Consider the following 17,274-nt stretch of genomic DNA (forward strand, 5'->3'; position numbering starts at 1 on the left):
TTTCTACAGTAAAGCAAAACAAGCGATCGAGAAAGAACCGCTGTACGAAAACTCAAAGGGAAGCGGTCTGCTATGTGAAGCCAGGTGCGGCATGTTGCGAACCCGACTGCTGCGGGCGACGTACACACCCAACCTCGACACGACATGCCCCCTGTGCACCCTGGAGGAGGAAAGCATCGAGCACATCGTGCTACGCTGCCCAGCATTGAAACCACAGGTCTCCGCCACTTCATCAGCGCCCGCTACGCCACCGGAACAACGGCAGAAATTGCTGGCAATGGCGCTGGGTTTCCGGGAGTCACAAGAGCAACCGCAGTGGGAAACGGTGGAGGCAACGAAGCGTCGATTAGAACACTGGTGGTGTGCGAACTATCTGCAGGATAGAACAGGTCCGGCAGCAAATGCACCAAACCAATAGTTAGAGACTTATTGTGCCAGATCCGGATTTCCCGTTTGATCGCCCGTTACAAAGGGCAGGGCAGCAATATCATCATCATCATCATCATCATCATCAATCGATTATGTTGTCTGTTGCCAGGCGGACGTGTGAAAACGTGCGTTCGACTACACAGTTTGCGTTTGACTGTTCACAATGGCGAGAGAAGACTTTGCCTCCGGCTGCAAAGTTCCCGTTGCACCTCGAGCGTACGACGCGATCCAAAATGTTGACGTCGATAGCTTGGCCGCCCTGCCGGAATGGGAGCTACGGCCCCTGCTGCCATGTCTCGTTCGCATGGCGTTGTGTTCCCCCCTGGATCAACGCAAGGAGTGGGGACAGAAAAAGAAAACTGTGCTTAAGATACTGTCCGGCATTGAGCTCGTCAATTCGCTCGTGGCCCTGCTGTCTATCGATTTCCACGCCCTCGAACTTGACGTGAAGAAGGAGCAACAACTTCGGTAAAACTATGCGCGTGCACTTTCTGCTGTTAAGTTCATAACTTAGAAGGCACTTAGAAGTTCATAAGTTTGAAGCCGCGATGTAATCACACTCCCGCCCCATTTTCTTGCTGTTGCAGACTGAAGCTTGGACCTCACTCAGGGGATAGTATATTGGTATCGTCGCTCCAAAATTCCTTGGCACTCGAGTTCGAAAGGAGTGACGCTGCCAGGAAGTTGCGACTGGTGCTCAGCGAGCTTTTGGCTTTCATTGCTCAAGTGAGAATAGTTGATACCCGATGACCGCGTCATCAATCACTAAGCTCTGCCACCGTTAACTTGACGAGCTACTTCGTTATAAATTGAAAAGCCGTTAGTTGCCTTGAGGGCAACTCAATGACATTACTGACATTTGGATTCGGCTGCTTGTGTTACAGGGCTCGGCAAGTTTAACGACAACAACGCATAGTGGCCTTCAATACTTCTTGTCTGATTCTAATATATTACTGATTCCTGCCTGTGTGACGTCAGTGCTTAGTGCTTTGCAATCGTTGCCCCATGTGCAGAGATTATGTCTTGCATCCCTGAGCAATGCTGGTTGCGGGTACCTTCGATGGCGATTGAGAACCGGTTGGGATCGGGTTTCTTGACCGCGATTGAGTCTCGTATGCGCCAATAAATCAATCGCGATCGAAATTGCACCGTGTGACATTCCTATAATAATATCTCGAATTTCTTAAGTTTTCATTGTTGCTCGAAGAAAAAGGGAAAAACTGTGAAGTCACTTAGGCACGTTAGAAGGAGAAGCTTTTTGTAAATCTACATCACTGGATATTGTTGCTAGAGATCGCTCATTGCTCGTAGCCGCATGCAGTCGACATTCTTTCTTTCGAATGCCGTGATCTGTGATGCATACCGAGTTGGCTTGAATTGTCGTAATCTCTAATTGAGGGGAGCCTGAAAGACACTTGGGCTCTTTTGTATAGTCGAAATATTGAATGTCCTAAAATTAACTGTACTGCACTTCACAAAGCCCAAAGTGCCCTGTACATACTTTAATCCTCATGTCTGTAGGTCAAGGATAGCCGAAGTGAGCCAGGCACGAAGAATTCGGACCTGTTCGATAATGATGTCTACCTGGACGAAGTTGCAGATGTAATGTGCATTGCTCATGCAGGTGAGTGTTCCGACACATGCTGCACTTAAACTTCATTATGGCAAAGTTGCACGTAAGACATAAACATGTTAATTATGTGTGATACACGTTATAAACATATATTTCCACACATTCTGATGTTGACAAGAAATATGTGATTTACTATGTTATATACAACAGTTTGTAATGTTCACGTTTATTATATCAACGTTTGGTTCGAGATTGTATGCGTGGCCATTAGGCAGGGTAGCAGCATGTTTTCTGCAGCCTACCGAAGTAATGCTGTTGTTTTCAGATAAATTTTGCTTGCTTACAGTGGCCATAACCACCTTTCCATCTTATTGCCATGTAATCAAAATTTCAATGCTTTAGAGGAGCAATGTAAAGCTAGGGTGGCAAGTCATCCCTTTGTAATAATGGGAGCATTAGCCGTACTGCCAGCGCAGCCCTGGTAAGAGAGAAAAGGTGCAAAAATTTAAAGCAGTTACAAAGTCCCCACCCTACTGCCTTACAATGTCACGGTATTCAGATGGTGTCTTCTCAACACATTAGTGCACTTGCATCGTTTCATCTTCACCTGGCCTGTTCTACTCTCTGCAGCGAGGAAAGCTTTACATGCCGTGGCTCTGTATAAGTAAATGCAATTTCTTTCAGAACTCCCGGGAATTCTGCACATTCAGGACATTGCAGAAACGCTGATTCACCTCCGGAATGGGCCAGACCTCCTCTGTCGACTCATAGCCAATGCTCCGGACAGTTTCTCTGAGGGTGAGCTATATTTTTTCTAATGCTTGCATTGACCTGTGTAGTGCAGTAAGGAGACATCTTGGCCAAAGGTCCACTCGATGAAAACTAGCCTAATGTGTACTCAAAATATAGTTAGTTTTTGCAACACACTTCAGGCATCATTATTATGCTTGCACACGGTTAGAGATGAACTGCATGCCAGTGTTAATAACAAGTCAATTTTTGGATTCTAATTGTGTGTACAATATCTCAATTTTATTTCAGGAATTATTCAGCATTTTAGGCTAACGTGAATGATTTTTTTTTTTATTCCAGTAAAATAATATTAGTAATGATAATATCGTGCTGGCTGTCAGCTAGCCATGTTATTGTGCTCATTACATTCTGTGAGTGGAGTGCTTGTTCTGCGAGCTTTCATTTGTTGAAACAAACCCCTCGCCGAGTACATCTAGGCATTGCAAACAAGCAAGCCCGATATGCCGATCACATGCTGTCAATTTGTCCCGTACGAATAGTCATTTGAACAAAAGACAGTGGCTCAGGCTAACACAAGTGCAAACAACACGTGGTATTCCTGTAAAATGCGGAGTGCACAAAACTTATCTCGAGAACTGCTCTGCAGCAAGTAATTGAATAAGGAAAAGGAGGCAGCGCTCATGACATAAGCTTGATGTGGGCTCTTGGCTTCTGTTTTAAAGGGTTTGGAGGCAATTTTCAATAACTAATATGTTCCCTCATATTCTCGCTGTAGTGTGCCTTGCCCTGATCTCCAATGGTGACAAGCAAGATGAGGATACTATGGGTGGCTGTGTACGCATGCATGCTCTGCATCTGCTCTGTAGGATGAACCCAGCGCAGTCACTGGTGGTGCGGGCAAAAGCGGTGAGTCCCACAATGAAATCTTTGTTTTTGTTTTGTATCACACGTGTTTTATGTTATGTCTCTTTAAAGCCCAACTGCAGCAAGCTTTCGCTTTAGCTAAATTTGTTATGAATGAGTAGCATGTGGTATTACTGAAGCAAGTTTGGCAAAGACGCAAGGATTGTACTATTTGTACTTTAAATTGCTGATGACACGTATTGTCTTCGAGATTTTCCAGTGCTCAGCTGGTGCCATATAATTGGACGTAGTTGTACTGTGTAGAGTTTCTTGTCCATGTGTCCTTTATGGCAAGTGGTAATGACGGGGTGTTCTTCTTAAACCTTTTTTCTTCAGGTGTTGGTATCACTAATGTTTATGTCGTACTGTCGAGCAAGCTTTCTGTGACATCCACTCGTACTTCAAATACTATAAATTTTACATGGAGGTCTCCCTAAGGCTGTTATGCTATACAAATCATTTCACTTGTGCATATGCATAGTTGAGCAAACCAATTACTCAATAATAATTACCGGACTAATTAAGTTCTAACTCTTACAACCTTTTTTACAAAAGTACTTTACATGGTCAGGATTAAAGGTAAAGAATGGTCTCAGTAGCCCCAACTTTTCTTATTTTTCTTGGTGTTGAACGGTGTTTCTTTTTTTTTTTTAAACCGGATACCTAAATTTCTGACCCTCTATGTTCAGAATTTCTAGAGGTATAATTTGTGAGTCACCCAACTTCCATGCTCTGCGTGGGTGGGCTACAGAGATAGAAGTATATGAGGAATCCGTCAGGCCATGAAGGCCCCTGTGTGCAATGTGATAATGTCATGGCTGGGCGAGGAGAAAATGAATATTTCGTCACAGCATGACAAATGACGCATCCTGCGTGTTCCCATCATTTAAGGGTTTCTTCTATGACTCAATGCACGGGATGTCATAGTGTATCTCATATACATCTTGAGTAGTATGCCTCGACTTTTATTGCAGTATAATTCATATGGACACACAAAGTGCATCTTTGCCATTGCCATTGCTGTCATGTTGCAAAGTCCAAATTGATAACATCGGCGTGCGCATTGTATGTTCTATGTGCAAGTGAAAGCTTGTGAAGGCTGCAGACAGGCGCAGCTCAAGCAGAGATGAAACATGCCGGCTGGCTCCGTCGGGTGAAGGAACATGAAGGGGTGCTGGTGGGGGGGCTGTGTTGCTCAGGCAGCAACTGCGAACTTTGATCAAAAGGGCGTGGGCACGTGCTATCTCTACAGACATCGGTAGGTGGCTCGTACCTTTGTACGTGCCGTACTCTCACAGCTTACTTCTTGTTGAAGTCACAGACAGCATGAAAACCGCTTCGTTCACTGCAGCAGCCGTATTCCCTTATGCCAGCATTTTGTAGAGTTGCACCAGATGAGATCCCAAAGGAGTTAGATGTTAGCCTTATGTCATATACAACATACCATTTTGTTGCTATTGCATTCATTGCTTCGCCATTGTGGTGAAACTGTGACTTCTATAGGGATGCCCGAGTGAGTTTCATTTCGCTTGAGACTAATTCTTGCTCTGTGGGGTGAACCCTGGCAGGTGGAGCTGTGCCGAATGCCTGGCCTGGCTGTCCTGCTGAGCTTGGATCACTGCCACAGCACTGAGCAGAACGACGAGCTCAGTTCTGCTGGGGACTTGGTGGCCTTTGTGAGCGGCCTCTTGTTGGGCAGTGATGACAAAGTTCGCACATGGTTTGCCCAGTACGTGCGAAGTTGCCAGAAGGTGAGCATGGAACAAGTGAAGGTTTCCTTTATTTCACATCTTGAATGAAAAAAAGAAAATGGGATGTTGCTGTAGCTACCTGCAAACAGGGTAACGAATACTTCTGTCATGCAGACAAATTTAGTGTCGTTTCAAGCAAATGCACTTTAGTGCATTGGTTGCAACTTTGGGGAAGTATTGCTTCACAGAAAGAAAAGTGTGCTTTGGAATTGACAGTAATGACTATGGGTGAATCAATTGGCACTGCATAAATTTAGTCATTTAGGCAATTTTTGTTGAATAACAGTGTGCTCTAGTTATAAACACTGCCTAGAATGACAAATAAGTGCAAATAAAGTGTAAATCATTGCTAATGCATTAACATCAATGATCATTACTGGCTGTGGTTTTAATGAATGTGGCTGCTCAGCGACCAGTACATGACATTGAGGGTGGCAAGGCCCTGCCAATTGTTGTCGTAAACAGCACGACAGCAAGAATAGGACATTTTTTATAGTGCTACATACAATTTAAGACAGTGGCTTAAGAATACCGAAATAGGAACAGCGCGATTTTTACACGGGGACACAAAAAACGACACGGACAAGCACTTGTCTGTGTCGTTTTATGTGTCCCAGTGTAAAAATCGTGCTGTGCCTATTTCGTTATGCAAAACCAGCTAGCCGAAAGCCAGGGCCGTACCCAGGAATTTTTTTCAGGGGGTGTTTGTGTGTAGAACGGCCAGGTTTGGCAACTAGTAGTCGCTGTGAAGGTGTGAAAGTATTTCAGTGCCACACGAAAAGTTAAAGCATGAAAAAATTTCGGGGGCGTGTCAGAACCCGCTCAACCACCCCTTAGTTACGGCCCTGCCCAAAGCTTCATTTCATTAAGAGTACCACACCCTCTATTTTTCCAGTCTTTTAGCAGTTGCTATTGTGGCTACACATTAGCAAGTGAGTTCACCGAACACACTTGAGAGTGCATTCTGCATTGGTTGTTGTTAAACGTCTGACAGCCTGTAAATGACACTAGTGACCACATGCTCTAAATGATGCTAAATTTGTTAATGTGACATGGATACAACTGTGGCAGCCTTAGCGCATGTTTTTGTTGCAGTTGTACTCCATACCTCACATAGCAGGCAATACCACGAAGGCCAGAGAAACTTATTCCACTGCCTGATGCTATTTTGCTTGCTTTCTTGATACATCTCAAGTAAAACGTAATCAGAATGTACCATTTACATTATTTCAGATTCTTACCTTAAAAAAAAATGCAGTAATGAGAGTGTAGGCAGTCCCTAAAATTTCTAAACACATGCATTTGTGCTGATATTATAGTACAGTAGTGAAATGTACAGCAGCTCTTCACCATTGCTTTTTGAAAGGACCCCACTTAGGGCCACATTGCAGGCTTTAGTTACACACCAGAAGTTGCCAGGTGCTATCTGTGGCATGTTTTACCGAAATAACTTTTGAAATTAAAGAAGTTGAACGGCAAGGTCGCGGGATCGAATCAATGGCCGCAAAGCGACTGCTTTGGTTCAGTTGCTCACTGCTCAATTTTTCAGTCATGTGGCTGCAGTCACAATACTCTGAACCAATCAATTGTGCAGGAACAGGACGTCAGCTTATTTTACGGGGCAATGACAATGTGAGCAGGCGTGATTTCTGTATGACGACAGGTATAGGTCGCATGCAGGGGTGAACATCGGTCGCCCAGAGTCGCTTTTTTTGATTGCCAGTCCTTAATGGTCGCGCGACCAGTGCTAGTTGCAGGTGTGAATGAGCCTTTTGGCTTCCTCATTTGAAGCCAAACGGACGTCCAGTCACTTTGTGTTCAGTCGGCTGCAATAAAAGTGAAGTAAGGTGTTTGCACTTTGGAAGTGGCTCATGCGTAACGCAGGCATTTAATCTAGACGGGTTCTGGTGCACTGTGGAAGTGGCTAGTGCGTAATGCAGGCGGGTTCTGGAAGAATTTTTCATCTTTCAGAAAGGAGAATCGGGAAAGGGCAGCACCCTGCAGGCCCTGCGGAAGGAGCTGCTGTCACGGCTGCAAGGTTTGCTCCTCTCCAGCCTCGAGCAGCACGACTTGCCCGACTGTAGGGTGGTGCAGGCCAATGCCCTGCTGCGCCTCTTCTGCGCCCTCAGGGGCATTGCCGCTCTCAAGTCAGTTGAACTGTTTTGTCAACTTTCACACCTTGTAGCTTGATGCGTAGCCTATGTAGATTTCAAAAAGTGCTAAAGCTTCGAGCGTGTAAAAACTCTGTAATTCCAGTTTGCCAGGTTGTTAACCCATATATGCCCAGTGTCCTACATTCAGGACGCTTCTTTGATGCACTCTAACATCGCTATTTCATTAGCTGTTGACCAGCGCCACCTACAGCACATCAAGCAGACCTCATTCTCAACGTGTGCAAGCCTAGACATTGCTTGCTTTTCATGCTGCCTCGTGCCGACCGCTTTCTCCGGGCAAACGCGTGCTTTGTGTGAAAGACGTCGTGGAGAGGAAGAAGTGCAATGTCGGTGTACACGTGAAATGTTTCAAGGCTTACCACACCTGCACATAACACCCCTAATGCCCAGTGTCCTATATGTATAGGACGGCTTGAAAAATACTGTTGCGTTTACCTGGCGGTAAATAAAGAACTTGTGGTTTCTTTTGAGGGTAGAAGTACACTTATTGTGAAAAAAAAAAAATTGTAATTTTTTCTGAGTTTGGGCATATATGGGTTAATTGGTGGACGCCCACGCGTGCAACAAAAGGAGAATATTGCTTTTGTGCCCCTTAATCGATTGTGTTCTGTAAAGCGCTGGAAATGAAAAAAACTGTAGTGAGAAATTTGACAAATGCAATGTCGAGAGTTTGACGAAAGCAGGTGTAGCATGTTAGAAGAATGGAAATTTTAAGGCTGCATGACTAATGGAAATGAAAAATCGTTTGGCGTGCAGGGTTTTTTTTTGTACGTCAAAGACTGTAACTTTTCATCTTTTTGAAAGCTTAGTGTCCAGTTTAAGAAGAGATGCTAATTTAAATTGCTTATGTCTTTCTTAATTTTGCTTTGTGTTCATCCTGTTGCCAAGTGTTAATGCTTTGTGTTCATCCATGATGACCCCAATATACTACTTCTACGTATGCATGGTGATGAAATTTACGTATCAGTCCACTATAGTTCCACAAAAAATTCCAGAGAAGACTTGTCCATAGCCTCCAATGAATACCTAAGAGCAAATACATGAAAAATATGAATCTGTATTAATCTTGGTGCATGTGTGCAAGAGTCAACTAGCCACATTTGTGATGCAGGTTCACAGAAGACGAGATAGTGGTTTTGATGCAGCTGCTGACGTCGCACCCTCCTCCGAGCGCAGCCGGCATCCGGTTTGTGTCGCTCGGACTGTGCATGCTGCTGGCCTGCCCGTCTCTAGTCTCCAGCCAGGAGCACGAGCGCCAGGCAACTCAGTGGATACGCTGGCTCATGAAGGAGGAGAGCTACTTTGGCAGGTCGGCCATCACTCGCTGTCGCATGATTGATGTGTAGTTAGGCCTTAACTTAGGGAACTCATTTGGACACGAGAATTGCCAATCTAACCAAAGAACTTCATTTCATAAGTCATAATTGTAGTCTCGTGTCATTGATGTACAGTCAGCGTCAGAAGTTTAGAGACCACAGGACACAAGAAAAAGCTGAATATTCCCGCTGCTTCGGCAGGCAGCTTTGAATTTACATTTCCGGCCTGTTCTAAAACGGGCTGACGACATGTGATGGGCACTTCGACTGAATACAGTCACAAATTGCTGAGAAATTCGAAATTTTCTCACACCTACAGTCTCTAAACTTTTGGCACCAATTGTACTTTGGCTGGTCCAACCACTTTCACTACGAGCCTCTTGTGTGTGTGCATGTTTTATGATCAGAATCTTGGAAGAGAACCGCTCATTCTGTTCTAAATTTGGATTATATATAACCAGAGATTGTTATAGATTTCCTTTTTATTTCTCCCAGTTTCTCACTTGAGCACGCAGTAAGCACAACCCACTGGTGACAGAGCTCTGTGGGAAGGCTTACCTGTTATTGTACAAAGCGTTTACTGATTGCTAATGTTTTATGGTGCAAACACTACTCAACACATAGTGTATGAGAGAAGCATTATTTACCTTAAAAAGCAACTGAAGGGTGACTGGGACTCAGTGGGGTAGTGGCCACAACTCCAGGTCTTTCAAGCAAGAGCTCCCAGCCAAGGAATTTCCTTAATTAACTACAGTGGACTCCCAATAAACGAAACTCGGTTAAACGAAAATGCCTTATTAACGGAATTAAATAGGATCATTTGGCTGGATTTATAGGTTCGGCACAGTAAAATTCTTCGGTTAATCGAAACACTACTTATTGGTCACCTACGGTTAAACGGCACAAACGCTAAACACAACACAGACTTGCCCATAACAAAAGTAGTCTCACAACCATGGAATGTATAGCCAACGCCATAGCCAGACAAGCCAATCCAGTAGCCATATTGGCTTGTGCTAGAGTGACCTAGAATAGGGGGAGTGTCCAAAGCGCCGGCTCCCGCGTGGGCCTTTTGCCGTGAACTCCCGCGCCGCGCCGCTGCTGCGCCGGACCCGTGGGCTTTCCGCGCTCGGGAAGCGCGCGGAAAGCGAGGGGCGTCTGCTACGCGCTGTAGTTTTTTGCGCCAAGTTTCCACACGGGGCACTTGAAGTCTACTTAACTTTTATTGTGAGGTGCGGAATGGAGCTTATTCATCTTTAAGCGTTGTGTTAGTGCTGGGGCAACAACAGAATACAAAAAATCATGTGTGAAGCGGCATCAGCGTGGCCCAGTTCAGGTCACAGAGTTCGAGAACGTTGGTGCGTGCGTAAAAATGCGCAAAACGGACACGCACAAGCAAAGAACGAAAAAAAAATCCTTATTCGCACGAGTAATCGGGATATAGCATCACGCATGCTCGAATTAAGAGCAATAAAAAAAGGTAAATTGCACGCGCAGTCAGCTGAAATACTTGCGCGCAGTGACCGCTCACACTACGAGCTTTTTACTGATGGCCGCCACTGGTTTGCTAGCCATATGCACACCGCTTTATTCGACAATTCATTAGCCTCCACTAGCACTTTATTATGGACAGAGCACACCGGGAAGACGCAAGGGAAACAAAAAAAGAAAAAAAAAAACAAGAGTAGAGACGTCCATACGACCGCAATGCTGTTGGCTTATTTTTGCTTCTGAGGTAGCATACAACAAGGCTCACCGTGCGCAAACATTTGAAAGAAAAGCAATGCCAGGTAAACTAACCTTATTCCACAAGTTATTGCATAAAAGGCGTAATATAGAAAATGCTTTACAAATATCCAGATATATATATATATAAGTTACAAATATATATATATATATATATATATATATATATATATATATATATATATATATATATATATATATATATATATATTAACGCATGTTGCATTGGATCGCTGAGCGTCAGTATGAAACGTTCGCGCGAGATCCGTGCATTGCAAATACAATTGTTTCCGCGGCAGTTGAGTGCGCGCCAACAGGGTACCCGACCGCAATTTCCCACTTTTTCCTAATGACCTCAATATAGCGTCCACCAGTGCTGAAGCTCCGGAGTGCTTCAATAGAGAGTCTGGTCATCTCTTGAACAAATATAAAGAGATGACCAGACGGGTAAAGCAAGCCTCTTTTGTCCTGCAGACGCGTGCAATCAGCTGCTCTGAACTGAGAATCACGTTTGTTTTCGGGCGATCGCTCGGAAGATGAAGTCAGGCATACACGATGTTGCACTGTTATCGTTTCATTTACTTTGATTTGTCTTGTTTTTCTTTAAGGTAGTGCTTCACCCTAAGGGGTGGCACTTCTCCGGATCTTTAAATAAAGTTCTTCGTACCGTACCGTACCGTAGAGCCTTAGATGCCTCATCAAACACGAAAATTGACCGTCGGCGTCCCACGTAGCCAACACGAGTGATGCACAAAACCATCACCCGATGACGTCGACAGAACTTGTGACGTCACTATGACGTCATTCAACGTGACGTCGTATGATGACGCCATCACATGACATGGTCGCTTTACATTGCCTCCATGATCGGGGCCGATCACGGAGGCAATGTAAAAGCAGGTGAGGTGCAGAAAGTTTGCAATGCCTTCGATCCTGTCGGCAGTCCGAAACCACGTTATGTGAAGAAAGCTTTCGGAGAGGGGCGAGGGAGGATCAATGCATCGACTGACGAAAAAGATGGCTTTCGTTTTCGAGTCATCTCAGGCGAATGCATAAGAGCTCGACCATGTTTTTTTTTTCATGTAATTTTTTCGCATACATTTTACCTATGCGGTCAGTTCTTCAAAATGTATGGGTAAGTCTAACATGTTTACATCGATATTGGTGACCACCACGTTTTTTATAACCTGACGGAAACAAATCGTCAGACCACACATCGTCAGAATTATTTCTGGCTACAGAAAGCGGGTTTGCGCGCCACACACCATATTATTATTGTTAGTCGTTACGCAAATGGCAAGCATATCAAGTTAGTGATGCCATGACCTATCGGTCGTGTTGGGCATACGTACATTCGTGCCCCTCCGTGCCAATTTTCGTGTATACCACGTGAACGAGACGCGAGTAGTTTTTTACTTTTGGTACCGCGGCCACGCCGAATGGCGGATTCGGCTTCGCATGAAATGGCTTGAAACAGCAGAGCGCCGGAGGCAGCCTTGTAAAACGAATCGAATGCACGAAATAAAAGGTAGGATATGAAGTGTGCAAACGCGTTAGCATGCATGAGCTAGTTAATACGTGCATTATGTGCTACGTTCTTTTGTGGTTATCTCCAGTTTATTCTCTCCTGCAGCAAGTTTACGTTCGTCATTCCACACGAAAGTAAGTTCAGCGCCTTTTCTCACGATGAAGTGCGTGCAGGATGCGTTCCTCAAACAGCCGCGGAAGTGTGGACCAATGCGGTGACAAACCAGCTGAAAGGATATATACAAAGTCCCCGTTCCACAACACACAAACTAACAAACGCGTTCTCTGTGTGATGAGTCGCTGCAGTATTATGTTGCAGTGATGCAGTATTAAATATTGCCCAAATTTCCGCAATTTTAGCGAATAGCGGCCAAAATATCACGCGCGTAGCAGACGCTCGCCGCTTTGACGCGGCTTCCGCCGCGGAGAAAGCCCACGGGTCCGGCACGGCAGCGCCGCGGCGCGGAAGTTCACCGCAAAAGACCCTCGCTCCTCCCATGTATTCGCGCAGCGCTTTGGACACTCCCCCTATTCTAGGTCACTCTACTTGTGCTGTAGCAGTAGCAGCAGGGGCTGTTAGCTGCGTTAGGCCTACTTGCGTGACTACCTACGGATATTTCGGCACGATGGAGAGCGCGAAGAAGCGGCCGCATCACGCACTCTCGCTTGAAAAGAAGCTCGAAATTCTAAAGGAGCTCGACCGAAGCGGCCTGACCAAGACAGAGGTGGCGAAAAAGTTCGACATCCCGAAGTCAACGCTGTCGCGGATCCTGAAGAACAAAGAGACAATCGAAGGAGCCGTCAAGAATGGAACCTTCACCGCTAAGCGGATGCGGATGCGGACGACGCCTTACGAAGAACTTGAAAAAGTTCTTTTCGTTTGGTTCAAACGTGCGCGGAGTTCAAACTTTCCGATAAGCGGACCCATTCTGGAGCAGAAGGCGCGAGAGATTGCCCTGCAGATGGGTGTTGAGAACTTCGCCTTAAGCGACGGATGGCTCAGTCGCTTCAAGAAACGCCACGGCCTTGTTTTCAAGGCAATCTCAGGTGAGAGTGCTGCAGTGAATAGAGACATTTGCACCGACTGGCAACAGGGGCGGCTTCAAGAAATTTTGAACAACTATGAGCCGCGAGACGTCTTCAACGTCGATGAGATGGGCCTTTTTTATAAAGTGCTTCCGTCAAAGACTCTCGCCTTCAAAGGCGAAGCCTGTAGTGGTGGAAAACACAGTAAAGATCGCATTACTGTGCTGGTGGGTGCCAACATGGCAGGTGATGAGAAGTTGAAGCTTTTAGTAATAGGGAAGTCGAAGCACCCACGTTGTTTCAAGGGCGTTCGACACCTTCCCGTTACGTATAATGCTAACGGAAGAGCCTGGATGACTATGGCAATTTTTGAAAACTGGCTACGGGAGGAAGATGCAAGATTTACGAGGCAAGGCAGGAAGGTTGTCTTGATCGTGGATAATTGTCCTGCCCATGGTCAGGTTGATGGACTCAAGTCCATCAGTCTCGAGTTCTTGCCAGCCAATGTAACTGCAGTGATCCAGCCAATGGATCAAGGGGTAATACAAAACATAAAAGTTCATTACCGCAGACAGCTGCTCCACCGAATGCTGCTTTGTGCAGACACTGGCAAGAGCTACAATGTAGATTTGTTGGCTGCCATTCACATTTTGGCCCACGCCTGGGAGCAAGTACAGGCAACAACCATACAGAGGTGCTTCCACCATGCGGGCTTTCAAGCTCAAGAACCATTACCTGATGAAGAGGAAAGCCTGGCTGATGCTGACGCTGATGCAGTATTTAATCAGGCTGTGCCCTCTGCCCCCTTCACACGACAGGACTATGAGACTATTGATGAAAGTGTTCAAACCTGTCGCGAGGAGACGCTTGAGGAACTGATTGCCGAAGTGCAAGCTGACGATCAACCTTCCTCCAGCGATGAATGTGATGATGTCATTCCCAGTGCAGTGGTGCCACCGGACAGTGCAGCTAAGGAGGCTGTTGAACTTTTGCAGCGCTATTTTGAGCATGAGGGTTGTCCTGAATTTCTCTCTAGCTTGTCAGGCATGGGTGCTTACTTTGTGAAGAAGCAGCTCAAGCATGCCAAGCAAACCACACTTCACTCCTTTTTCTCTCCTACTCATCCCAATAAGTAAGCTAGGGTTGGTGCAAACGAAATAAAGTTTTTGGTTCATGAAATATGTGTACCTTGCTTAAATGAAACTTCTGATAAATGGAACAGTTTTGTGGATCCCCTTCGAGTTCCGTTTAAGGGGAGTCCACTGTACAAAAGAAGCCACAAAACGTCACGCCACGTCTCTGCGCTCTGTCTCTGTTTTCTGCCACTCTGCTGTTTTCTGTTTTTCGACGTTTTGTGGCTTCTTTTGTAGTTAACTAAGTATGTACCAACTTGCCCAACAAGCGATTCTCCTGATCAAGGAATTTCCATTGTCTACAATGCTTTCTGGACTATCGTGAAGCCCTATCTGTTCCTACTTTAATGTATGGGGTGCACGGTAGCATACATGTTTGTTTTGTGACACTGACATGCTTCGGTGTGTTGAGGGCATGTGCTCATGCCCCAATGAAAAAACTTATATTAGATGCAAAGCAAGGGTTGTGATTAGGGCTGTGCGAATATTCGAAATTTCGAATATTTTTCGAATAGTGTTTGCTATTCGATTCGATTCGCACTGGAATTTTACTATTCGAACTATTCGAACTTCTCAAAAACAAATACAGTCAAGATCATATTGAAAGTGACCCCTTCAGATTGTCAATATGCTTCACGTCATCACACCCCGGTATTGCGGCAAAGCTGCCTTTCAAGCTCCGTTACGGTCGAACTTGGCCAAGACAGAACGTCCTATTGGAAGTGGTCCCTAGATTTTCAATATGCTTCACCCCGGTATTGCGGCAAAGCTGCCTTACACGCTCCGTTACAGTCAAACATTGCCAAAACACAGTGAACGTCCGATTTTAAGTGGTCCCTAGATTTTTAATATGCTTCACCTCATTACACCCCGATATTGCGGCAAAGCTGCCTTTTAAGCTCCGTTACGGTCGAACTTTGTCAAGAGACAGTCATCGTCCGATTGAAAGTGGTCCCTCGATTTTCAATATGCTTCACCTCATCACACCCCGGTATTGCGGCAAAGCTGCCTTTCAAGCTCTGCTGCGGTCGCAAGTGTAATAACTCAAGAAAACGCTGGTTCCAATATGGAGATGAAAGATGTGGCAGAGGTGGGGGCTCAATTAATACTGTTTTAGACCTGAAATTTGGGCAGGAAGTTCGAAAAATCGGAAGCCGAAGCTTTTTAGCATCTAAAATTTTAGATGTTATATATCGACGTCTACGAGGCAGATTTGGAACTCCGTAATTTAAGGGAGCACACCCTTGCCCACCACATCAGTTGGGCTTCCACAGAAATTGAAAGAGGAGGAGAGGCTGAGGAAATGGCATCTTTGCCTATCACGTGTAAAGTGTTGTCGGCAACACTTTGGTTGCACCAAATCATGTACATAAATAGAATTCGGCCTCTACATTGCCTCATTCTTGATAAGACAACTATGAAACACCACCCCGCCAGTGCTTCATCAACCTAGCGAAAAGGAACACTTTTATGTTGCTATCTCATAAGAATATGGTTAGGAATCCTAACTTTTTTTTTTTGCAATTTCACTTCGATGTATTCGAAAAATATTCGATTCGATTCGCACTCACACTTCAATATTCGAATTCGCTTTGCACCCAAAATTTTGCTGTTCGCACAGCTCTAGTTGTGATGGCAATAAGAATGTTTGCATACGAGATGGTTAATGTAAAAGCTTATAGAAACAAAACCGATGTAGTAACAACAATAAGGATTTTGCAATATGAGACTCTTACTGAAGCTAGCATGATAGAAAAGCTGTGTTGAAGGTCAAGTAAATTCAGATTATGCTACCTGAGAGGCAGTGAATGTTTGCAGGTGCAATACAACAAAGCGTTTACAGTTAATTTTCCTACACCCACGTGGACTCGAGTGCATATGGGGGTGATTGTGCATCTGTACACATTGCTGCAGTATGCTGCTCATCGTGTTGCGCTAAGTCATGAGATTTCAAGCCTCTTGCTATGTTGCACTTAGTTTATTCATATGTTACAGTCAAGGCATATTTTTAGGGGTGTGCGAATATTCGAAATTTCGAATATTTTTCGAATAGTGTTTGCTATTCGATTCGATTCGCACTGAAATTTTACTATTCGAACTATTCGAACTTCCCAAAGACAAATGCAGTCAACGTCCGGTTGAAAGTGACCCCTTCAGATTTTCAATATGCTTCACCTCATTACACTCTCGTATTGCGGTAAAGCTGCCTTTCAAGCTCCGTTACGGTCGAACTTAGCCAAGAGACAGTCAACGTCTGATTGGAAGTGGTCCCTAGATTTTCAATATGCTTCACCTCCTCACACCCCCGTATCGCGGCAAAGCTGCCTTTCAAGGTCCGTTACGGTCGAACTTAGCCAAGAGACAGTCAACGTCCGTTTGGAAGTGGTTCCTAGATTTTCAATATGCTTCACCTCATCACACCCCCGTATTGCGGCAAAGCTGTCTTTCAAGCTCCGCCACGGTCGCAAATGTATTAACTCAAGAAAACGCTAATTCCAATATGGAGATGAAAGATGTGGCAGAGTTGGGGGCTCAATTAACACTGTTTTGGACCTGAAATTTGGGCAGGATGTCCAAAAAATCGGACACCGAAGCTTTTTAGCATCCAAAATTTCAGATGTTCTTATATATTGACGTCTACGAGGCAGATTTGGAACTCCGGACTTGAAGGGAGCACACCCTTGTCCGCCGCATCAGTTGGGCTTCCACAGAAGTTGAAAGAGGAGGAGAGGCTGAGGAAATGGCATCTTTGCCTATCATGTGTAAAGTGTTGTCGGCAACACTTTGGTTGCGCAAAATCCTGTACATAAATACAATTTGGCCTCTACATTGCCTCATTGTTGATAAGAAAACTATGAAACACCACCCCACCAGCGCTTCATCAACCTAGCGAAAAGAAACACTCTCATGCTGCTATCTCACAAGAACATACTTAGGGATTCT

At 45.0% G+C, this 17,274-nt stretch overlaps 3 protein-coding genes across 5 annotated transcripts in view; all 3 read left to right on the top strand.

The window, feature by feature from the left end:
- LOC125758238 (uncharacterized) overlaps nucleotides 1-418 on the top strand; it is a 21,105-nt gene extending 20,687 nt beyond the window's left edge. Inside the window, exon 3 of the mRNA XM_049415229.1 lies at nucleotides 85-418. Within this exon, the coding sequence (XP_049271186.1) occupies nucleotides 85-418 (334 nt within the window). The remainder of the gene's footprint in view (nucleotides 1-84) is intronic.
- Nucleotides 1-17,274, top strand: part of LOC119390221 (integrator complex subunit 2) — an 83,464-nt gene that overhangs the window by 31,099 nt on the left and 35,091 nt on the right. For 2 of the 3 annotated variants that reach the window (XM_037657788.2, XM_037657789.2), the window contains exons 1-8: nucleotides 564-897; nucleotides 1,017-1,155; nucleotides 1,951-2,053; nucleotides 2,687-2,800; nucleotides 3,531-3,661; nucleotides 5,227-5,409; nucleotides 7,381-7,556; nucleotides 8,695-8,892. In XM_037657788.2, coding sequence (XP_037513716.1) covers nucleotides 593-897; nucleotides 1,017-1,155; nucleotides 1,951-2,053; nucleotides 2,687-2,800; nucleotides 3,531-3,661; nucleotides 5,227-5,409; nucleotides 7,381-7,556; nucleotides 8,695-8,892 — 1,349 coding nt within the window. In that variant the 5' untranslated portion in view covers nucleotides 564-592. Of the gene's footprint in view, nucleotides 1-563; nucleotides 898-1,016; nucleotides 1,156-1,950; nucleotides 2,054-2,686; nucleotides 2,801-3,530; nucleotides 3,662-5,226; nucleotides 5,410-7,380; nucleotides 7,557-8,694; nucleotides 8,893-17,274 lie in introns of those variants that run through there. The other variant, XM_049414700.1, reaches the window with a different exon arrangement.
- On the top strand, nucleotides 12,742-14,461 carry LOC125758056 (tigger transposable element-derived protein 4-like). The gene has a single exon (XM_049414702.1). The coding sequence runs from the start codon at nucleotides 12,799-12,801 to the stop codon at nucleotides 14,332-14,334; it is 1,536 nt and encodes a 511-aa protein (XP_049270659.1). The 5' UTR covers nucleotides 12,742-12,798; the 3' UTR covers nucleotides 14,335-14,461.

This window comes from Rhipicephalus sanguineus, chromosome 4 (genome assembly GCF_013339695.2).
Source record: "Rhipicephalus sanguineus isolate Rsan-2018 chromosome 4, BIME_Rsan_1.4, whole genome shotgun sequence".
Taxonomy (NCBI): domain Eukaryota; kingdom Metazoa; phylum Arthropoda; class Arachnida; order Ixodida; family Ixodidae; genus Rhipicephalus; species Rhipicephalus sanguineus.

Coding starts and splice junctions, on each gene's coding strand:
- LOC125758056 (XM_049414702.1), top strand. CDS start 12,799: ATGGAGAGCGCGAAGAAGCGGCCGCATCACGCACTCTCGCTTGAAAAG.